General features: G+C 35.4%; 2 protein-coding genes and 2 long non-coding RNA genes across 9 annotated transcripts in view; 3 read left to right on the top strand and 1 right to left on the bottom strand.

Moving 5' to 3' along the window:
- Window positions 1-9703, bottom strand: part of LOC127867165 (meiosis-specific nuclear structural protein 1-like) — a 28358-nt gene extending 18655 nt beyond the window's left edge. The window contains exon 1 of one of the 3 annotated variants that reach the window (XM_052408207.1): window positions 9557-9703. In XM_052408207.1, the coding sequence (XP_052264167.1) occupies window positions 9557-9688 (132 nt within the window). In that variant the 5' untranslated portion in view covers window positions 9689-9703. Of the gene's footprint in view, window positions 1-2127; window positions 2206-5370; window positions 5527-9556 lie in introns of those variants that run through there. The other 2 variants (XM_052408209.1, XM_052408208.1) reach the window with 2 other exon arrangements.
- A 1152-nt stretch (window positions 9704-10855) lies between these two features.
- LOC127870286 (uncharacterized) lies at window positions 10856-12962 on the top strand. Its single transcript, XR_008044739.1, has 2 exons — window positions 10856-11321; window positions 12268-12962. It is a non-coding gene; the product is annotated as an uncharacterized LOC127870286 (long non-coding RNA).
- Window positions 12963-19223: 6261 nt separating this feature from the next.
- LOC127867145 (zinc finger protein 93-like) overlaps window positions 19224-23150 on the top strand; it is a 21303-nt gene continuing 17376 nt past the window's right edge. For 2 of the 4 annotated variants that reach the window (XM_052408189.1, XM_052408190.1), the window contains exon 1: window positions 19224-19564. The gene's annotated coding sequence lies outside the window, so the exon portion shown is untranslated. Of the gene's footprint in view, window positions 19565-20325; window positions 20551-23150 lie in introns of all 4 variants that reach the window. The other 2 variants (XR_008043314.1, XM_052408188.1) reach the window with 2 other exon arrangements.
- Window positions 21140-23150, top strand: part of LOC127867160 (uncharacterized) — a 26500-nt gene continuing 24489 nt past the window's right edge. Inside the window, exon 1 of the long non-coding RNA XR_008043340.1 lies at window positions 21140-21848. This is a non-coding gene — a long non-coding RNA (uncharacterized LOC127867160). The remainder of the gene's footprint in view (window positions 21849-23150) is intronic.

The raw sequence follows: 23150 nt of genomic DNA, 5'->3' as shown, positions 1-23150 counted from the left end.
TGACCTTTCACCATTCAAAATGTGCAGCTTCATGAGATACACATGCATGCCAAATATGAAGTTGCTATCTTCAATATAGCAAAAGTTATTGCAAAATGTTAAAGTTGGCGCAAACCAACCAACAGACCAACCAACCAACAGACCAACCAACCAACAGACGGGGCAAAAACAATATGTCCCCCACTACTATAGTGGGGGACATAAAAATACCATAAAAGCGTAAAGTGTCTTCTCTGATAAGCCTGTGCAGACTGCACAGGCTAATCTGGGACAACACTTTACGCACATGCATTATGCCCAGTTTTCTTAGAACGCGACTTGATATTTCAGTGTTTTCTCCACTATTTGGGTGAAATAAAGCAGAGCCCTTTTACTTCAAGAAGGCCAAAACCCCTAAGACACATGCAAGACTTTGTAAGGAGCTAAAGCATTTTAAGTGAAATCATAGAATAATTTTTAAAACTTGGTCAAGATATTATTAGAATGTTCTAAGCAAGTTTCATAATGATTGGAAACAATATTTTGAGTGTTCACACAGTTTTACTATAGCCTCTTTCTGTTAATGCCTTTCAACGTAAAAAAACTTTTTTTTAATTCAGCCATCAAATTATTAGAACAACTGTTCTGAGCATGTTTCATGATGATTGGCAAAAGTGTCACTTTACACGTGTTTACAAGGTTTTACTAAAGCTTAACAAGGAAACCTGTCCCACTCCCTTTGGCCTTGCAGTCATGTTTTTCAAAACACCGGAACATCTTTTTAACTAGGCCATGACATTAATAAAACACATATTCTGAGCAAGTTTCATGATAAATTGGAAAATATGTGGCTTTAGAGTCTTCACAAGATTTAACAATAGCACCTTTGGCAGCCATGTTTTTCATGGGACCGGAACCATTAACAAACTAAGATATCATTAAAACAAATGCATTAGCAAGTTTCATGATTATCAGGCAATATGACTTAGTCTTCCACTATAAAAATAAGGAAAACTGCCCCGACACTTGCAGCCATGATTTTAAATGGACTCGATACCATTTTCAACTTTGGTCACAACGTCATAAGACCTAAGGTTCTGAGCAAGGTTCATGTGATTGGGGGAAAAAATGTGACTCATCCTGAGTGTTCTCAAAGGGGCCTTTTCACGTTTTGGTAAATTTACAAAATTTGTTGTTTCAGATTCGCAAATTTTTGTTTTAGTTATGATATTTGTGAGGAAACAGTTATACTGAACATTTACCATGCTCTAAAATAGCCATTATATGCATCTTTTGACGATTTAAAAACAGAAAATTATAAAGCATTGCAACGTGAAACTATTTAATAATTTGGAGAGTTCTGTTATTGTCGTTATCTGACAGCTCTGACAAGATGCAAGGACGGCAGAGTAACCATGTCACAACCTGTGTAAGTGCCATTACTCGACCCTTAACCACTGCAGTGATAATTTTAGAAATCAAAAGTTAAGTCCCAGAGAATCATAGCTTTTAAATCTATGGGTCCCAGAGAAAAAGTATGGGTCCCATAGTGGATCAGGTTATTTCAAAATTTTAATGACATCACATGGCTATCTAGTCGCAATTAAACAGGAAACTTAAAAAGTCAACTCAACAGTTTTATAATTTATGACTAGATTATTTTCAAGACTTAAACAGACAATTAAACAGGAAACTTTAAAAGGATACTCAACAGTTTTATGACTAGATCACTCCATTATCCATACATCATGTATATAGTAATTTAAGACTAGTCCATATTGAAAGCTCAGGAGAGCAATATTAAATTTATGTGGAGTAATGGTTTCAAATGGTGCAAATTTCAAAATGGACAAAATGTCTTTACAGAGCAGGCTTCTTCAGGGAATACAACCTTCTATATTTCAGTACTTTCCAGAACTTAACTGCTTCTGAAAAACTGTCTTTGACCATTCGCGAAATATTTTCCAGTATCATAATTTATACACTTTTAGGATTGTGTGTCCGCGGGACAGATATGTTTGCTTCCCATGCAATTTCTATGCATCCAGGATGCAGGGTGCGGACCTAAATTATCCCTGCCACTGATGCATCATTACATGGCAAATGGTCATCAAAAATTCCTGGAATGTGATGCCTGAAAGCATGTACCTGAGGAAGGTCTTGTCCCTCAAGAGCACAGCTGGGCACACAAAACACCAGGTTAGTGGGCATTTCCTGTTTGTCTAATTTTTGTCGGACTTGACACACATGTTTCTATTTTGACCATGGACATTTGAAAACAAATTTTATTTTATAAGGTTTTTGTCCTAACCTAAAAAGTCAATGTGTACCCGCTCCATAGGAGCACCTGCCTGATATTCAGTCATGGGTGCTTACCCCATAAGCTTTGTTTTTCCTGTTCCGACTACACACATCACATGACAAAACATATGAAAACACTATCATTAAAGTACCTCTTCTCGAACCTCACCTCTTTTCGAACCCTTCATTTCTTTACATTTCATACGCATGCGCGCACACGCACTTTGTCACCGTTTTTTGTTTATAAGTAATTTGTTTAAGCCAACTTAGAGACAAATCAAGGAAAATACGTCAAAAACCTGTAGAATAAGTAGATTAATCATAAAACAACTAAAAATCATGGTATTCCTTAATGCTTTTTACATATGTAATGATTTTCATTAAAAAAAAAAAAATACATGGTCTTATTTTCGTTCTCAACTTTGCTTGACAATTTACACAAATCGGCTGCTGTAATAAGTCACGTGACCATGGTCAAATCATGGGGCGAATTAATTTTTAATGGTGTACACGGAAGAGTTCGAAAGCAGGTACTCGTTGTTTGGGCCGCATTGAAAGTTTTACATGATATGGTCAGTGCCCCAGATAAGCTGCATATCTGCGTCTTTCACCCTATTAAAATGTTTAAAAACGCAACGAAATACAATATCATGCGTATTGAAAGCGCAAAAGATTTGACTTTTACGCAAATTCGTCACATTTGATGCGTACGATACAATAGCTTTGCTCGAAAATGCTAGCTATGATAGAAAATGCTTTGCTCCTTTTAGGTATTTTCTCTTTGGAATTATTATCGTAAAGCGGCAACGCTTTCATTCAGCAAGCGTCTGGATGATGGAGCAGGAAAACAGTCAGTTATCCAAACGCTCTGCGGACTAGATTTCATTGTTAAAGAAAGCGTCTGACCAAATTATTTACGACGACATACATGCGTTTTAAATCTGACTTAATCCGTCGTTCATTGTGTATGTCTTTGTAAAGCGTCTGTACTTTCAGCTTCTATTACGATGCGTAATAAAAAGTCTAGAAGAGGTCGAAAGACGTCCGCGATTGTTGCGCCAAAATATCAATCAATCGCAAATATTTTCGAATCAAGAAAGAAAAAGCCAATAAGTGCCGACTAATTCGTGTTATCATTTTTTTAGTTTAATAATTTATATTATGGACAGTTTCAAGGATTGAATGTGTTATGAAACATTCAGTTAATTAAAGTTAATGATGATAGCTTATAGTTTTATTGAATCAATACAAGTGTGCAGCTTCAACAGAAGTAAAGCGGCAATGATTTTACGATATGCATTTTTATATCTCATTTCACCCTATTTCAAGAATTTAATCACCCTATTTTTCAAAATCAATGAGTGAAAACGCTATTTCCCGAATAATTATCTGGGGCACTGTATGGTGGTGCTGGAAACTTGCAAAAAATCTGTTATCAAAAGAGTATTAACATAACAATTAAAGTTGCCAGCCACGTAGAAACAAGTTATTTATCAAAAAGAGTTCCTATTAATATGTTTCACTATTTTTAATCTTAATATTTGCCGTGTCAAAAATTAAGAGGTTCGAAAGATCGTTTGTCCCACAGTGATCGTTAGTTAAAAAATACTCTATTATACTATATACATATATACAAGGGATACAACTGTCAAATTTCCTGCACAACATCATGGTCTGAACAATAGCAAAAAAATCGCTTCCAAAAGCAATAATTACACCAAAAAAACTGTATAACAACAGCTCAGACATTTATCTATCAGAAAATAACTATGTTTATAGCAGTAAAAGTGTTCATAGTTGTGGTTGAAACGAAAGTTTCATGAAAAACGGTAAAATTTTTGAAATGCGACACAGGTGTGCACACCCACTTTGACACATTTTGTTTCATAATTTAATAATTACAGAGAAGTTTAGCAATTTTTACCTTGTTTTATTATCCATAGACACTTTATTAATCAAAGTAGACACCTTCCATAATTGCATGTAACTGCATATATGCAAAACACCGTAAATATTAAATTTGTTTACATTTCTACTATCTTCAAGGATTTGTATGCAATTTGTCAGGTAATGTTACGTGGAATGTGAATGGCTGGATTTATTACTGCAGTGGAATTTCAACCAATCAAATCGCATGTTAGAAATACATGTGAACTATCCAAAATGAAAGTAAAACATTGTCATTGTAAAATTGAAGCAGATTGATGTGAATTTCTAGCAAAATATGCGCACTAAATAGTAATTATGTTCTATTTTACTATGAAAAAAAAACTATACAAGGCATAAGTACCAGCAAAAGAGCTTTATAACAAAGGAATACGAAAATTACTTCTAGAATTCTCAGTTTTCAGCTGTGCACACCTGTGTCCAAGTAAGGATTTTTGAGCATTTTGAATGAAACTTTCTCTCTTAGTTCAATGAAAAGCTTGTACTTTATTGCCAAGTGTATTATTTTCTGAAAGATCTATCTATCTATATATACTGCCAAGCGCCCTTTAGAGCATTATAGGCAGAGGGACATTATTGAGTCCGTTTCCTGGGAAGAGCCAGTACTAGGTGTCTATGGAGGAGATAACGAGAACGCTCCCCGAGTGGGGAGCGAACCCACGAACTCCTGATCGCTAGGCAGACACCTCATCCACTACACCACCGCGATCCGCAAGATAAATGTCTTGGCTGTTGTAATACAGTTTAATTGGTGTATTTATTGCGTTTGGAAGCAAATTTTTCGCTATTGTTGACACCATGGTTGTGTGCAGGAATTTTCACAGTTGTATCCCTTGTATATATATGTAGTATAACAGAATATTTTTACTTAACGGTCCCTATGGTTTGTCCAGGATACACAGCCATGCAAATGGAAAACAAAAACAGTTTTCTTTAACCATTACATGTATCCACGGGTCAACACAAAATCAAATTTTGATTGATATTCAAATAATCAATTATGAAAATTGATTTTTTTTAATTTTTATTTTAATGCCACGAATTCAAATTTTAATCTTGAATATTTCGAGTACAACACCGAGTATGCACTGCTAAATAAGAATTGTAAAACATAATGATGCTTTTCAACACATCTGCACTTACCATTTCTATAAAATTGTTGTAGAGATGTTGTATTTTTGCTATATTAATTTTTCTTATATTTTACAATGTTTGTTTTTAAGAAAAATATGGCCGCTAATGTAAATCGTCGAGTCGACTTTCGTTGTTAGGGGTTACATATTTATGTTTTCATTTTAAACTTAACGTGCTTTTAGACAAATAATAAGATTATATTTTAAAATCAATAAAACATAGTGAATAAATGTTTAAATGAAAATTAACATGAAATATCAACATTTATTCAGAGTTCGATTTAAAACAATAATGGTATAGTCCATATTACTATACCGAACCTATCAGGCTACAAGCCACTAGTTAGAGAGCTACGTCTAGAATTTATTTATAACGACATCATTTTAATTCGATCACAAAACATATCTAGTAGGAACATTGATTAAAAGAAATGTAAATCATAAATAACCAGTTAGCATAGCACATTCGTGAAAATTACGATTCTGTACGCTCCTGTACAAGCCTTAATCATCCCTGTTTGGGGGAGGAGGGAGGAATTAGGGATGACGACACAGAGATCCTCCAGTACTCAGTTCTAGGGTACTCATTGTAGGCTGATGGGAATGATTCATCCATGGTTAAGGACGTTCACTCTTTCACATTCTTCCTCCGACGGCCCGACAGCTACCTACCTTTAGCGTGCCCTGGAGAACAATTTCGCACATAGAGTCATGTTTGGTGACGTTTCCAAACATGTCAGTAGGGGCTCGTGTGGGTCAACCAGAGTTGCTGTCACGTTTCAGAAGTACTCGATGGTCTTGTGCTCCGTGAAGGAGATGCGAATCAGTCTTCGGGACACTTGTGAAGAAATGTCTGCACCCTGCATTCTGTGATTGCGTGACGCGTCCAACATCCTTTGACAGGGTTGCTCCAAAGTACTTGAAGCTGTTCACCTCTTTCAGCCTATCGCTGTTCATGGTGATATCTGCACTGGTGTTGTACGTGCTGGTCACGATGTTTATCGACTTCTCTGTGCTGATCTTCAACGAAGTTTATCCCGTATTCTAATGCTCTTTCATAGAGTCTGTTGGTGAGGTCGTGTACTTCACTGATGGTTCCACCTATTTGTAAATGTTATCAGTGAATCTTAAGTGGGAGATCGTTCTGCCACCAATGTAGATAGAGATCTGGTGGTCATGAATGGTATCATGCATAATCTTCTCAAGGAAAAGGTTAAATTCGACGGCCGAGAGCCGACATACCAGAATGATGCCAACTGATGAACTAAAGAAATCATCCTTCTGTCTATTGAGAAGTACTGCGTTGCTGGCGTTTCTGGAGAGTTCTTGGATGACTTGAACCAGCCCTTCGTCAAGGTTAAATCCTCTCAGAAACTGCCGATTATTATTTTTATATATAAATTTTATTAAAAAGTTATAACATATATATTGAAATATCTTTAAGCTACTTTTCTTTTTTAAACCAGACATAGGAAAAAGCGATATTTTCGTCTTCATATTCAATATTTTCATATATTAAAACACTGTTTTCAGTAAATTTGACTAACGCGGTTCAAAGTGTGTCTAAAAAAGATACAAATCTGTTATCTGAGACAACAATCAGCGGAGCTTTAACCACAATTAGAAAGTAAATGCCGCGATTTCATTGGTCATCTCTTAACTATAGGGTTAAGAGACTTTGCAGCGGAATGCACATTTATTATTTAACAGCTAATTATATAGTTAAGAAACTTTGAACCCGAGTTCACAGTGCCGTTTGCACATTTATTCCTTATTGGTCCTCTCTTAACTATAGGGTTAAGAGACTTTGAACTGCGGTTTAAAGTCTTAAACTGCGGTTTAAAGTCTTAAACTGCGGTTCAAAGTCTTAAACTGCGGTTCAAAGTCTTAAACTGGGGTTAAGACGAACATTATGCACACTAATTATAAAATAGACTTTGAACCCGAGTTCAAAGTGCCTTTTGCACATTTATTCCTTAAACCCGTGTTATAGAGTTTGAACCGCGGTTCAAATTATTAAGTGTGTCTAAAAATAGATACAAATCTCTTATCTACATAATCCAGAGACAACCAATCAGCGGAGCTTAAACCACAATTAGAAGGCAAATGTCACGATTTAATTGGTCGTTTCTTAACTATAGAGTTAAGAGACTTTGAACCGTGGTTCAAAGTCTTGAACCCGGGTTTAAGGAATTTATGGGCAAACGGCACTTTGAACCCGGGTTCAAAGTCTTAACTATAAAGTTAACAGTTAAACCATAGTTTAAGACAATAATGTGCACTTCGATTGCCATATCAAAGTCTTAAACTGCGGTTGAAAGTCTTAAAATACCGTTCAAAGCCTTTAACTGGGGTATAGACACGCGGAATGCACATTTATTATTTAACAGTTAACTAAAGGGTTAAGAGACTTTGAACTCGAGTTCAAAGTGCCGTGTGCACATTTATTCCTTAAACCTGAGTTCAAGAGTTTTAACTGTGGTTCAATGTGTTTCTAAAATAGATACAAATCTCTTATCTACATAATCCAGTAAACCAATCAGCGGAGCTAAAACCCCAATAAGAAGGCAAATATCGCGATTCATTGGTCGTTTCTTAACTATAGAGTTAAGCGACTTTGAACCGCGGTTCAAAGTCTTGACCCGGGTTTAAGGACTTAATGTACAAACGGCACTTTGAACCCAAGTCTATATAATTAACTATTAAACCGTGGTTTAAGACAATAATGTGCACTTCGCTTGCCATACGCTTGCCATATAACATGAATGTCTAAAACCACGGTTTAACAGTTGACTATATAGTTAAGAGACTTTGAACCCGGGTTCAAAGTGCCGTTTTCACCTTAATTCCTTAAACCCGGGTTAAAGACTTTGACCGCGGTTCAAAGTCGGAAAAAATTATCTTATCTACATAGTTAAGAGACAACCAATCAGCGGAGCTTAAACCACAATTAGAAGGCAAATGTCACGATTTCATTGGTCGCTTCATTGGTAGAGGTAAGAGACTTTGAACCGCGGTTCAAAGTTTTGAACCCGGGTTTAAGGAATTTATGTGCAAATGGCACTTTGAACCTGGGCTCAAAGTCTTTTAACTATATATATATAGTTCACTGTTAAACCGTGGTTTAAGACAATAATGTGCACTTCGCTTGCCATAGAAAAAGCTTGGCGCTGATCTAAAGAGCTTGATACCATATTCAATCGGGGAACTAATCTCTGCTGATACAAGACGTTATTAAAACTTTTGTATACAACTTTTCCCTTTTATTATTGTTTTATTTGAGTTGCAATGCTATGAGGTTAAATTGTATATGTTTTCATGAATATTGCTGGGCAAAGTGTGAGGCTGGGCACTCACCGGTTTAAACCCCCAATGCTTTGCATTGACCGTTTCAAGGCGGTGACCTCAGCTTTATTCTTCTATGTGTGTATGTAGTTTCGTATTGTTATTTTTCGTACTGTTTTGGCAATTGGTCACTTGCCTTAAATAAAGGACCAACAACTTGTATATAATAATAATGCAATACGTTCTGCTTCAGTGTAAAATTATTGCAGTAAAATAGTCTTCTCGAACATGATATATCTCCTCATCACACCTCATGATTTACAAAGTCTATTTTCAGGCTCCTCTTTCGGAAAGAGGCAGCTACAGGGCCAGTTATTCACATGATGACCTGACACATGCGTTCAATATGTGTATTGAACAAGGGCTTCCTGTTGAGAGGGTTGCTAAAAAGTTCAGTATTCCGATATACACTTTTAAGGACAGAGTTCGTGGAAAAATTGACATAGACACTATAAAATCTGGCCCTTCCCCTTCCTTTGATATCAAACAGGAAACATTGCTCTGTGAGCATATTAAAACTATATATGAAATTGGCATGGGTTGTTCTCGGCAAGAAATGATTAATCTAGCCTCTGATTATGCTATTCATTTGGGAATAAAACAACAAGGGGAAAGGTTATAAAGTTTGAAATTGTTGTATGGGTTTTTAAGTAGATGGCCGGAGTTAAAGGTAAAAAAACCTCAGTCACTAGAAATAGCAAGGACCAGGAGTGCCACTAAAACGACAATTGAAAACTTTTTATAAGAATAGAACAATGTACCAAATATCATTTGACAGACAAGCCATCCAGAATCTACAATATTGACGAAAAAGGTCTAAGTACAAATCACAAACCGCCTAAAATTGTTACCAGCAAGGCATACAAAGCACGGGCAGTGACAGCTGGCAAGTTCCAGACGGTGACCCTTATTGGTGGAGGTAACGCTTCAGGGCAACAAATTCCTCCATGTTTTATTTTATATTTCCTGGTGCCCGAATGCATGCAAGCCTACTTGAAGGATCAACACCAGGAATGTATGGGACAGTGTCTGTTTCCGGCTGGTCCAATACCGACATATTTTCTCATTAAATAAAATACCGTATTGAACCTTTACTACCAACGCGTGATGCTAACAAACCCATCCTGATCTTGTATGACGGTCATAAAAGCCATGTCTCAATTGGTTTAATTGAATGGGCAAAATCAAATAATATAATTCTATTTGTTCTTCAGCCCAATTGTAGCCACATATAATTCAACTCATGGACGTCTCGTGTTTCGTTCCTTTTAAAAATGCAATGAATGCGGCATGCTATCACCACATTAGAGTTACTTGGGGTTATTTTGAAACCAAAAATGATATATGTTGTGCACACAGCCACGCTTTCACCCGTGAACATTCAGTCCGCTTTCCGTCGATGTGGAATACACCCATTCTATGCCAATGTCGTAAGTGATAAATATATTCGTTATTGTACAGAAACAGATTGTTTCTAACATCGGAGAAAACTGATGACACCAGGATAATTTGTAAGACAATTTTTAGTTGGACACGATAGCATCATATGTTTCAGAAAGAATGTCTCAAACTTTTGGGAAAAAACATTGAATCTAGCGACAGCTCCCTAGCATTTAGGTCACAATATACTAAAAGATTTCCTACACAAATTCAATGTAAAAGCAATAACTTTAACAAAAAATAAAGTCAAGCTTTTGCGCATAGAGACCCCATAACCATACCTTTTCTTAAAGAGCATTCCAAGCCGCAATGGATTAAACAATAAAAAAGATAGCATGCATTAGGCAAGAAAGAACTCGACGCGAATCAACGGTCACTGTTTTACGGCATCTATTTACCGGCTTCGCACTAGTGGCTGAGGGTTTCCCGCCATCTGTCAAAGTCTCATGTAGTCTCCAACCTTCAAGCAAAAGAGTGAATTTATGTTAAACATCAATGTTTTCCCTACCACATGCACAAAGAAACATTCTAAAATAAAGTCATTGCAAGTTCCTCTACAGAGAATTGTTTCTACATATAAATGATGTTCATGTTTTTAGAGAGTATTTCACTCCAAAAAGATTTAGTATATTGTAACCTAGCAAGGAAGTTTTCAATCGTGATACATCGGCTATCTCGGATTCCTCCGTAAGATAGATATTTATGAAATAACAATCGTGATACATCGGCTATCTCGGATTCCTCCGTAAGATAGGCCTCGTGGCTAACGGTCGCCATATTGCCTTGTATTACTACTTTACTACCCAAAAGGTTGTCAGTCTATTGTTATGAGGCTGTATACGATGCGCGTTGAACTAGCGCCAAACTTTTTACCGAAACTTTGATATTAAGAGCACTATTAACGTTCATTTGTGTTGCATTTTGACCTATTATCCAAGTGATTTACTTTTCCATTATTATTTAATCACCCTATCATCCAATTTTTAAGATGAAATTACGGTGTTTACAAAACCAACCAAACCGAAAGTGAAACTGGATGCATTACGTTTCGCGATGTAAACATTAAATATTTGTTCAGTTTGAGGAAGCGAATCGATAATAGACGTTGGAATATGTATGCAATACAGACCATCATTGCCGATTGTAGTACTGGCTAAAAAATACCTTTTATGACAGGTCATGTATAGAACGTTAATCAAATGAAATAGTGACCATAAATCACTACAAATGTCTGGGTTGTTCATTAACCCATTTATGCCTAGTGGACTCACCCATCCTTCTAAATTGGATCAATTTATTTCCAAAAGTAGGGGTGTCTGGTATATTTATTTCTATATTTAGAATATTTCTTACAGAAATTTCTTTAAGCAAACAGCGCAGACCATGATGAGACGCCGCATTAGGCGGCGTCTCATCTGGGTCTACGCTGTTTGCAATGTCCTTTTTTTCAGGACGCTAGGCATGAATGGGTTAATATAATTAATGCACGTTTCTGATCTAATTGCCTGTATCTAGTTGTAATTACCATGATATTGATAAAATTAAAACGTTTTTTTTTCATAAATTAACATTACATGTTTTATTTTTATCATTTAGGGAATATATAATTGTATCATTATCATCATTAAATATTCTGAAAATGATCTAAATTATCATGATTACTTTAAAGTAGAATTTTTAAATTTTACTCATTATTTTTAATGAATTTCCACATTTGCTTGATTCAAAATAAAATGAATTAATAAGGGTTTCAGTTGTTAGTTTTAACCCTTTTTTAGTTCGATTAAATTTAAAGTACTAACTACGTACATGTATGTGAAATGCTCTTGAGTTCGTTTCCTGGGCCTAGAACCAGTACTTGGGTGTCTCTTGGAGATTTCTTAAGAATGCTCCCACACTGGGGATCAAACCAGTGACCTCCAGATCATTAGGTGGACACCACATCCATTACACATCAGCGACCTTTAATTAGTAAATTACTTTAGTATTGCAGCATTATATAATGTAATGTTGCTACATATTTTTGGAAAATGATTAATGTGCAGTACTAAATAAATCTAAATGCATACAATTTTAATTGTGTATATTGTGTGATTATTAGTTACAAATTCCCTTTTTACAGGTATACTGGATTATGAAAGACTGATAAACATTGACAACTCATCTCCCCAACGATACTTTGTGTGGCTCATTCTCAGAACAAACCCATAGTCAGTGAGAAAACTACAGTGTAAAAAGACCACTTGATTGTGACAATTATGGCTGACCAAGCAAATGTTATCATTTAAAATAAAGAGAACTTCCAGTTCAATATACATTTTATACCAATTATGACATTGGCCAACACAGAAAATAATTATAAGGTTGATTTTCCCAAAATTGACTGTTACAATTGGATTTGTTTTAAGCTTCACTGTACTTTGTCTGAAAATAAAAGTCCTTTATGATGTAATAGAAACATACATATTTAATTTTTAGTTTCACAAGGATATATATATACATACATATATTATAATATCTTTTATCGATGGTCAATCAATTTAAGTTTAACTAATATATACATACACATTTTATACATGTGTATGCTTTGATTTTTTTCTATTGAAGCCAAATTAATATCCCATTAGATAGATAGATAATATCACAGCAGTATTTCTATTTTGTCTGCAAGTACTGCAGAAATCATGGATTATTATTTTACTGAGTCAGCCTTAATCTTTATATTATAATTGTTAAAACAGATTAAGATGTGCATTATACAATTGAGGATGCATCAAGATTAAACAAGAGCACCAACTTGCGGGTGCAGACCGCTCATCTATTTTCTTTTCAAAGGTGAAGGGACTCTCATTTTCAATCACAAAGAAGGGAGGGGTGGAGTGATGAGGGGTTTATAGTGTGGGGTTGTGGACATTTATTACATTATCTTCCAAAAAAGCGAAAAAAAAAAAAAAAAAAAATAGGGGGCGGGGGAGGGGGGGGGGGGGCGATGGGGGGGGGTATTTTTTTGGGTGCGATGGTTGGACGGTATTTCAAACATAACCGTTTTAACAAAAAAATGGGTGGGGGGTTATTTTGTGATGGGGGTGGTGGTAATTTGTGAGATGAGATTAAAAAAAAAAAATAAAAAAAAATAATAAAAAAAATTGGGGGGGTGGGGTGGGGTGGGGGGTGGTGTGGGGGTAAAGTGTGAGGGTGTGGTGGTCATTTGTGAGATGATCTTAAAAAAAAAAAAAAAAAAAATATTAGGGGGGGGGAGGGCGGAGGGGGGGAGGGCACGGGGGATGGTTTGGGTGGAGTCTATTGTGGTATGTCAGGTAAGAGTAGTTTCGTCAAAGTATCAATCAAATCTAATCATAAATAAAGAAGTTATGGCAATTTTAGCAAAATTTAATAATTTGACCTTGAGAGTCAAGGTCATTCAAAGGTCAAGGTAAAATTCAACTTGCCAGGTACACTAACCTCATGATAGCATGAAAGTATTTGAAGTTTGAAAGCAATAGCCTTGATACTTAAGAAGTAAAGTGGATCGAAACACAAAATTTAACCATATATTAAAAGTTACTAAGTCAAAAAAGGGCCATAATTCCGTAACAATAACAACCAGAGTTATGCAACTTGTCCTTTTACTGTACCCTTAGTTTGTGAGTGTTCCAAGTATGAAAGCAATATCTATGATACTTTAGGGGTAGAGTTGACCAAAACATAAATCTTAACCAAATTTTCAATTTTTTAAGTATAAAGGGCCCATAATTCTGTCCAAATGCCAGTCAGAATTACATAACTTTGCCTGCACGGTCCCCTTATGATAGTTCATAAGTGTTGCAAGTATGAAAGCAATAGCTTTGATACTGTAGGAATAAAGTGGACCTAAACACAAAACTTAATCAAATTTTCAATTTTATAAGTATAAAAAGGGCACATAATTCTGTCAAAATGCCAGTCAGAGTTACATTACTTTGCCTGCACAGTCCCCTTATGATAGTTAGTAAGTGTTGCAAGTATGAAAGCAATAGCTTTGATGCTTAAGGAATAAAATGGACCTAAACACAAAACTTAACCAAAATTTTCAATTTTCTAAGTATAAAAAGGGCACATAATTCTGTCAAAATGCACGCCAGAGTTATCTAACTTTGCCTGCCCAGTCCCCTCATGATAGTAAGTAAGTGTACCAAGTTTGAATGCAATAGCATTGATACTTACTGAGAAAAGTGGACCTAAACGTAAAACTTAACCAAAATTTTCAATTTTCTAAGTATAAAAAGGGCACATAATTCTGTCAAAATGCACGCCAGAGTTATCTAACTTTGCCTGCCCAGTCCCCTCATGATAGTAAGTAAGTGTACCAAGTTTGAATGCAATAGCATTGATACTTTCTGAGAAAAGTGGACCTAAACGCAAAACTTAACCGGACGCCAACGCCAACGCCGACGCCAAGGTGATGACAATAGCTCATACATTTTTTTCAAAAAATAGATGAGCTAAAAATGGTACATGTATTAATTAATAAAGAATCAATAACAATCAGAAACTGTGCTTTTTTTTCATTATTGTGTGAAAGGATTTGAAGTAATGATGTGTTTTTGAGATATGATTTATGTGAATTTGAATAAATATATAAAATTTAGTGATTTTCTCAGACAAAAACTGTTAATTACATACTAAAGTATTCAAAATTTATTATTGTAATATTTATTCGAATTTTTTAGTACAAAAAGCACTTTTCCTTGGCATTTGTATTTATAGTAATTGCATATTTTATAATTCTGACAGCATTTATAAACTGTGTTCATGCAAGCATGAACACGGTTTCATTTTTTGAGTATTTAAACAAGAGGGCCATGATGGCCCTGTATCACTCCACTGCTGAAAAAAAGGCTGAAACAAATTTCTCTGCATGTGCAAATACTTAAATATAGGCCCTATTTAAGCACATGTACACTTTTGTGACCTTCTGGGCTGGGTCAAATTTAACCCCAGGGGCATAATTTGAGAAAACTTTGTAGAGGACTACTATATCTCACTACATACAAAATGTGGTAGCCCTAGGTCCTAGAGTTAAGGACAAGAATATTTTTAAAGTTTTCACAAAATAAGAAAGATATAAGCGTATATAATGTTCAATTTTGTGACATGCGGGTCAGGATCAAATTTGACCCAAAGGGCATAATTTGAACAAACTTGGTAGAGGACTATAAGATGTTACTGCATACCAAATTTGGTAGCCATAGTCCAAATGGTTTTCGACAAGAAGATTTTTAAAGATTTCACAAAATAGGCGCTTTAAAAGCGTTTATTCAATTTTGTGACCCCCCGGGGCAGGGTCAAAGTTGACCCCAGAGGCATTATTTGAACAAATTTGGTAGAGGTTTATTAGATGTCACTACATACCAAATTTGGTAGCCCTAGGCCCAATGGTTATGGACAACAAGATTTTTAAAGTTTTCACAAAATAGGCCCCATATAAGCGTATGTTCAGTTTTGTGACCCCGGGCAGGGTCAAATTTGACCCAAGGGGCATAATTTGAACAAACTTGGTAGAGAACTATAACATGTCACTACATACCAAATTTGGTAGCCCTATGCCTTATGGTTAAGGACAAGAAGAGTTTTAAAATTTTCACAAAATAGGCACTATATAAGCATATAATTGATTTTGTGGCCCCCAGGGCAGGGTCAAATTTGACCCCTGGGGCATAATTTGAACAAACTAAGTAGAGGACTATACAATGTCACTACATACCAAATTGTGTAGCCCTAGGCCTAATTGTTATGGACAAGATTTTTTTTTAAGTTATCACAAAATAGGCATTATATAAGCATATGTTCCATTTTGTGACCCCCGGGGCAGGGTCAAATTTGACCCTAGGGATTAAATTTGAACAAATTTGGTAGAGGACTATTAGATGTCACTATATACCAAATTTGATAGCCCTAGGCCGGATTGTTATTGACAAGAATTTTTTTGAAGTTTTCACAAAATAGGCCTTATATAAGCATATGTTCAATTTTGTGACCCTCGGGGCAGGGTCAAACTTGACCCCAGGGGCATAATTTGAACAAATTTGGTAGAGGACTATAAGATGCCACTACATACCAAATTTGGTAGCCCTAGGCCCAATGGTTATGGACGAGAAGATTTGTAAAGTTTTCACAAAATATACTCTATATAAGCATATGTTCAATTTTGTGACCCCCGGGGCAGGGTCAAATTTGACCCCAGTGGTATAATTTGAACAAATTCGGTAGAGGACTATTAGATGTCTCTACATACCAAATTTGATAGCCCTAGGCCCAATGGTTATGGACAGGAGATTTTGAAAGTTTTCACAAAATAGGCCTTATTTAAGCAAATTTTCAATTTTGTGACCCCCAAGGCAGAGTCAAATTTGACCCCAGGGGCATAATTTGAACAAATTTGAAAGAGGTACACCCCAGGAACATTCCTAAGAAATTTCATCAGAATTGGACCAGTAGTTTAGGAGAAGATGTTTAAAGGAAAAGTTTATGCATGGATGCACGATGGACACAGGACCTTTGGCCAGTGGAGCTAAAAATCAAATTAAACATTTAGTTTTGATTTAAAATCAGTTTTTATATGCAAGTGTCTATTTCACTTATAAATTAAAACAGCATATTATTCATTATTGAAAAGATTATTCCAAGCTTGATGTCATATTTCAACTTTGCATAGTGTAGTTAATTGAACATTGTATTGAACTGTATGGGCAGCTATATTTTTTAATTTATGTATGTTGTATTATACAAAATGCATTATTTCTACCACAAGTAGACCATATAAGGCCTACTGCTACTAAATAGGCACTGGTATGAATTTGACACTGTTTTTGATGCTCATACAAAACTTTAATTATTACTACACTTTAGTATATTAAATATTTTCAAGTTTTTGTTCAACATTTTTTGCAAAAGAAAAGAGTGTCTAAATGCATTTGAAAATATACTTAAAACAAACTAAAAATGCATTTTAACATACCTTTTTCCTGGTAAAGTGTATTTGGGATGATAAAAAATACACTTGAAGAGTATTAATGCTGGAAAAATGCAGAAAAAAATACATTTGTGTCTGTTAGAAGTGTGTCTTGTCTGCATTTTTAAGTGTATTAAATGCACATCAAATGCAGATAAATACAATGCCAATACTGTTACATGTATTGTAATGGACATAAAATGCACTTGTTCTTGTAATTAAATGCTTTAGTGTATTGAAATAACCTTTTATAACGTTTTAACAATTAATAATACCTTTTTATATAAATTTTCTTTTGAAATGTGACACTTAAATGATTTTTGCACCACTAGTAAGAGATATAATTTGTGCTCATAATGCTTTATCATTACACTACATAATATCATTTGTTGTATGAAAATTACCCGTAAAATTCATGTGAAAGCTCAAGAAATCAATAGCAGCGTGCTATACCCTGCTCCTTTTTACATGACTTGATGGTATTTAATCCCCAATTCTACATGGCTAAGGCAAAATTAATGTGCAGATTTGACAAATAAGTCTTAACTGGGATCCAATAGGCAGACTTTCATATTACTTGTATTTAATTTAAATCATGATCTGAATTGCTCTTTGGCAAATCTTTGTTGGTCACAGTATTCAACTGAATTTTGTTCACTTTGTAGTGATAATATTTTCTATATTTATCAGACAACATCTTTCTTCAAAAGTTTAACATGATTGCTTGGTTAATTTAGAAACAAGATCAATGCATCATAACATAAAATGAAAAAATGTGTAATAGTAAAAATGGCAGCAAAAAAGCACTAGATTATCTGCCTTAAATCTGAGACGATATGTTGATGTATGGGAATTTCTCATAAATAATGTGCTCCATAGTTGTATAATTGTATAGTCGCATGCATGAGTGGTGTCAATGTCACAATACCAATTAAAGCCTATAATTTACTAAAACAATTTGAAGTTTGATGTGAGTTTTTTTCAAGATCTGTTATATATAATTATATATATATGTATATATATGTAATTAAGTGACAAATAGTTTTACTGATTTGGTTGGATGCATATATGCAGATATATCATGGTTTGTGCAGAGGACAGTTAACAAGAGCTGTCTCCGTAGGATGACATACGCCCCCGATAAAGGCTTTAATAGAAGTTATGAGCATTTTTCAAAACCTAAAAGCCGACCCTAAGTTCAAGGTCAAAGGGGTAAAAATTTGTGTGTGTATGGGAAGGCCTTGTCCATATACACATGCATACCAAATATGAATGTTACATCTGAAGCGACATAGAAGTTATGAGCATTTTTTGAAACCTAAATGCAAAGTGTGACGGATAGACAGACGGACAGTGCGATCACTATATGCCCTCCTTTGGGGGCATAAAAATGTGTTTCACATTGTTTTGGTAAATTAGTAATGTAGTTAAAAGAACAGAATCATCAATTATAAAGTTATTGATTATAAAGTGTTGCTGGCATATTTGATGCATTCATGTAGCTATAAGAAGGTCCCTGTTTTATCCCCACTGGCACCGAGTGAGGGTTCTCAAAATCTTTAAACAATATGAATAACTACATATAGGGTCGAGAGCCTTGTTGATATGGGGGCTAAACACCTGAAATCAAAGCGACCCAGGTTAAAGGCCGAGGCCAAATTTATAAACCAGAGGCCGCATGAGCCTGCTATACTCTGAACAAGTATTGTTTCTTCTCAGAAAACTGGCTTAAGTGTCTTACTAAGCTTTAGACTTTGAGTTTCAGTGCAATCAATCTAAAATAAATTGGTCAAATTAAATAATAATTTGTAAAAAATAAACATTCTGCACAAATTCAATTATTTACTTTACCTGTGTGCATGAATCATTTCAGTCTTGATGGTTAGTGAACTATGTCAAAAGCACCATATCTATGAAACACTTGTTTTTTTAATATTGCAATGTTCCACAGAAATGCTGCTGATGATTATTCTACACGATGATGAATTATTAGATATATTTCTAAATTCCATTTCCACCAACAATTCGGTTATTCCACTACCAGTTCACATCTTTCATACACAGTTGAAAATAACACTATTTCACTCAACAACCGTGACACATGTACTCAATTTTTCAACTTTTCGCAATTAAAATTGTCTTCTACTGTTATTGTTGTTGTTGTACTTTTGAAAGTAGTTCGAAAGATGGCGACCATTAACCCAGAGATTGATTTATGAAATAAATCGTCTGCTGATCCAGAGTGATGAAATAAATCGTCTGCTGATCCAGAGTGGGAAGTTTTCACTTTGGGCGGCAACCTCCGCGCAGTGATTTGACGGGAACCAGCATCACGTGTATGTGAGAGCAAGGAACGATAACTCTGCGTGGAGATTGTTTGGGTGGCAGTCAATATTTCACGCTGCAGAAACAGAACCGAACTTTGAAGGTAAATTCACAGGCAGCAGTATCATAAATTTGCCCCCCCCCGGAAACCTTCCCCCCCGAGCTTACCCCAGGGGTTCCAGATTGTTAAATGTACACCTATTGCGTATGGTTTGACTTTTCAACAACGAATACTGACAAAAATTCATAGTTTGAAAAAATAACCCTCGTATTGGTATTATATATACACAAGGTATGAAACGCACTATATGCCTATTGCTGAAAGATTGTGTAACACTGGACGTGACCTTTTTTATTGAAAACACACATGTTCCCATGCAGTTGCCGACAAAATGCAACTGGATTCGTTAAAAAACAGTTAAAGCAACGTGATAACACAACTAACCAATCTCCTGCTTCAGACTTTTCAGTGCTTGGTTAATAACTTTAATATTCAATTAAATTTGACTTTCTCGCTATATGTCACTCGGTGTTTCATCTACACATGTACACCATTTTAATTTTATAACGAGTCATCTGGTTGGTTGTTCTCATTGTGTTGGCCAATGATATGGCGTTTTAGAACCCAGCATTCGATCGACAAAATATGACAGCAAAACACAGACATGTAGCGAGAAAGGGGGGTAGGGTCCCGGGTAAATTGTGAAAAATCTAAACGTATGGGAGACACTTTTCTAGGTAAATAAACCCAGAACAGGGATGAAATTAATGGGTACAGTAGCCAAAACTAGGATTGCATTCTGTTTGAATGTAATGTGCATGCTATAAAATGGGTAAAATTGCTAAATTTTTCATTAAAAACAGGGACCTATACAAAAAAAGGGATGAGAAACTCACTGAACCGAAGAACAAGCTAACGCCTTGTTACGCAAAAGGGAAACGAGACTTGCGACCCAGCGAGACTTCGCGCAACAAGGCAAATTTTCACAGCCGCCATTTTGACAAAGCGAGACCGTGACAGAGCAATCGAGACAGAATAAGATAACAAATTAACCAAGTGTTGCCAACACAGAAGTATTCATTGCAAAGGTTTGTTGAGTTTGATACATCTTATTGTTTCATTTGTTTTCGACTATGCTTTGTATTTACTTATAAAACAACGGTGGGTGATTTTCACCAAATCATGCGTATCATTGTTTACACTTCCATAATCCGAGAAACGTGTGTCGTGGTTTTTTTCAAAAGGCTTGGTCAAATAAAGCTCTATACTATTCATGTTGGTATTCTTACAAACATTACATTTAACGCATTGTGTGATGCTAATTTTATTTGTATTATTAGCAAATTCATGATTTTGAATGAGCACAAAGGCAATACAATTTTAGTCATTTTTTTTATATTTTACCACTTTCAGTTTCATCAACATATGCCGTGGCTCTTTTTGAAAGGCTCAGTCAATACTAGCCCTATATATATAATGTTGGTATCTTTACAAACGTTACATTTCAATGCATTGTGTGGTGCAAATTTAATTTGCATTATTTGCAAAGGTATAATTTTGTATTAGCTCAAAGATTATACAATTTTAGTCATTTTTAGCCGGATTTTTTTCGAAAAAATCTCGGCTTATAGATTGATGTTGTCGGGGGGGGCGGGCGGGCGGGCGGGGTGGCGGCGTGCTCGAAAATGTTAAAGTTCTTATTTCATGGTATAACTTTGGTATGCTTGGACCTAGAGTCTTCAAACTTGACATGAAGGTTGGCCAGGATTAACAGATGACCACTGGTCATTTCAAGGTCATTCATTTGAAGGTCAAGGTCACTGTGACCTTCAATATAAAAAATGTTAAAGTTCTTATAACTTTGGTATGCTTGGACCTAGAGTCTTGAAACTTGACATGAAGGTTGGCCATAACTAGTTAGTAACCACTGGTCATTTCAAGGTCATTCATTTGAAGGTCAAGGTCACTGTGACCTTGAATGTAAAAATGTTAAAGTTCTTATTTGATGGTATAACTTTGGTATGCTTGGACCTAGAGTCTTCAAACTTGACATGAAGGTTGGCCAGGATTAACAGATGACCACTGGTCATTTCAAGGTCATTCATTTGAAGGTGAAGGTCACTGTGACCTTCAATATAAAAATGTTAAAGTTGTTATAACTTTGGTATGCTTGGACCTAGAGTCTTGAAACTTGACATGAAGGTTGGCCAGAACTAGTAAGTAACCACTGGACATTTCAAGGTCATTCATTTGAAGGTCAAGGTCACTGTGACCTTGAATGTAAAAATGTTAAAGTTGTTATAACTTTGGTATGCTTGGACCTAGAGTCTTGAAACTTGACATGAAGGTTGGCCAGAACTAGTAAGTAACCACTGGACATTTCAAGGTCATTAATTTGAAGGTCAAGGTCACTGTGACCTTGAATGTAAAAATGTTAAAGTTCTTATAACTTTGGTAGGTAAAAATGTTAAAGTTCTTATTCCATGTTATAACTTTGGTATGCTTGTACCTAGAGTCTTCAAACTTGACATAAAGGTTGGCCAGTACTAGAAGATCACCACTGCTCATTTCAATGTCATTCATTTGAAGGTCAAGGTCACTGTGACCTTCAATGTTAAAATTGTTATAACTTTGGTATGCTTGGACCTAGAATCTCAAACTTGACGTAAAGGTTTGCAAGCACACTTAGATGACCACTGGTCATTTCAAGGTCATTCATTTCAATGTCATTCATTTGAAGGTCAAGGTCACTGTGAACTTAAATGTTAAAATGTTAAAATTGTTGTAACTTTGGTATGCTTGGACCTAGAATCTCAAACTTGACGTAAAGGTTTGCAAGCACACTTAGATGACCACTGGTCATTTCAAGGTCATTCATTTGAAGGTCGAGGTCACTGTGACCTTGGATGTAAATATGTTAAAGTTGTTAATACTTTGGTATGCTTAGACCTAGAGTCTTTCATTTTGACCATTGAACAATATTTCAGTAATTTAAGTATTGCATTGACAAAAACACGAAAGGTACTTTCCTGTCATTTAAATCAAAAATCCGGCTTCAATGCGGTCATCTCCGACCGCGGAACTCTTGTTTTATTTTGTAATCACTATCAGTTTGATCAACATATGTCGTGGCTCTTTTCGAAAGGCTCAGTCAATACTAGCCCTATATTAATCTTATGGGTATCTTTACAAACATTACTTTTCAACGCATTGTGTGATGCTAATTTTGTTTGTATTATTTGCAAATTCATGATTTTGAATGAGCACAAAAGCAATACAATTTTAGTCATTTTTTTATTTTTTTACCACGATCAGTTTCATCAACATATGTCGTGGCTCTTTTTGAAAGGCTCAGTCAATACTTGCCCTATATATATCATGTTGGTATCTTTACAAATGTTCCATTTCAATGCATTGTGTGATGCAACTTTAATTTGCATTATTTGCAGAGGCATAATTTTGTATAAGCTCAAAGATTATACAATTTTAGTCATTTTTTTATTTTGTAATCACTCTCAGTTTGATCAACATATGTCGTGGCTCTTTTCGAAAGGCTCAGTCAATACTAGCCCTATATTAATCTTATGAGTATCTTTACAAACATTACATTTCAACGCATTGTGTGATGCTAATTTTATTTGTATTATTTGCAAATTCATGATTTTGAATGAGCACAAAAGCAATACAA

Source organism: Dreissena polymorpha, chromosome 2, assembly GCF_020536995.1.
Source record: "Dreissena polymorpha isolate Duluth1 chromosome 2, UMN_Dpol_1.0, whole genome shotgun sequence".
NCBI lineage: Eukaryota > Metazoa > Mollusca > Bivalvia > Myida > Dreissenidae > Dreissena > Dreissena polymorpha.
Note: the sequence above shows the minus strand (reverse complement) of the source record. Positions and strands in the feature narration are given on the sequence as shown.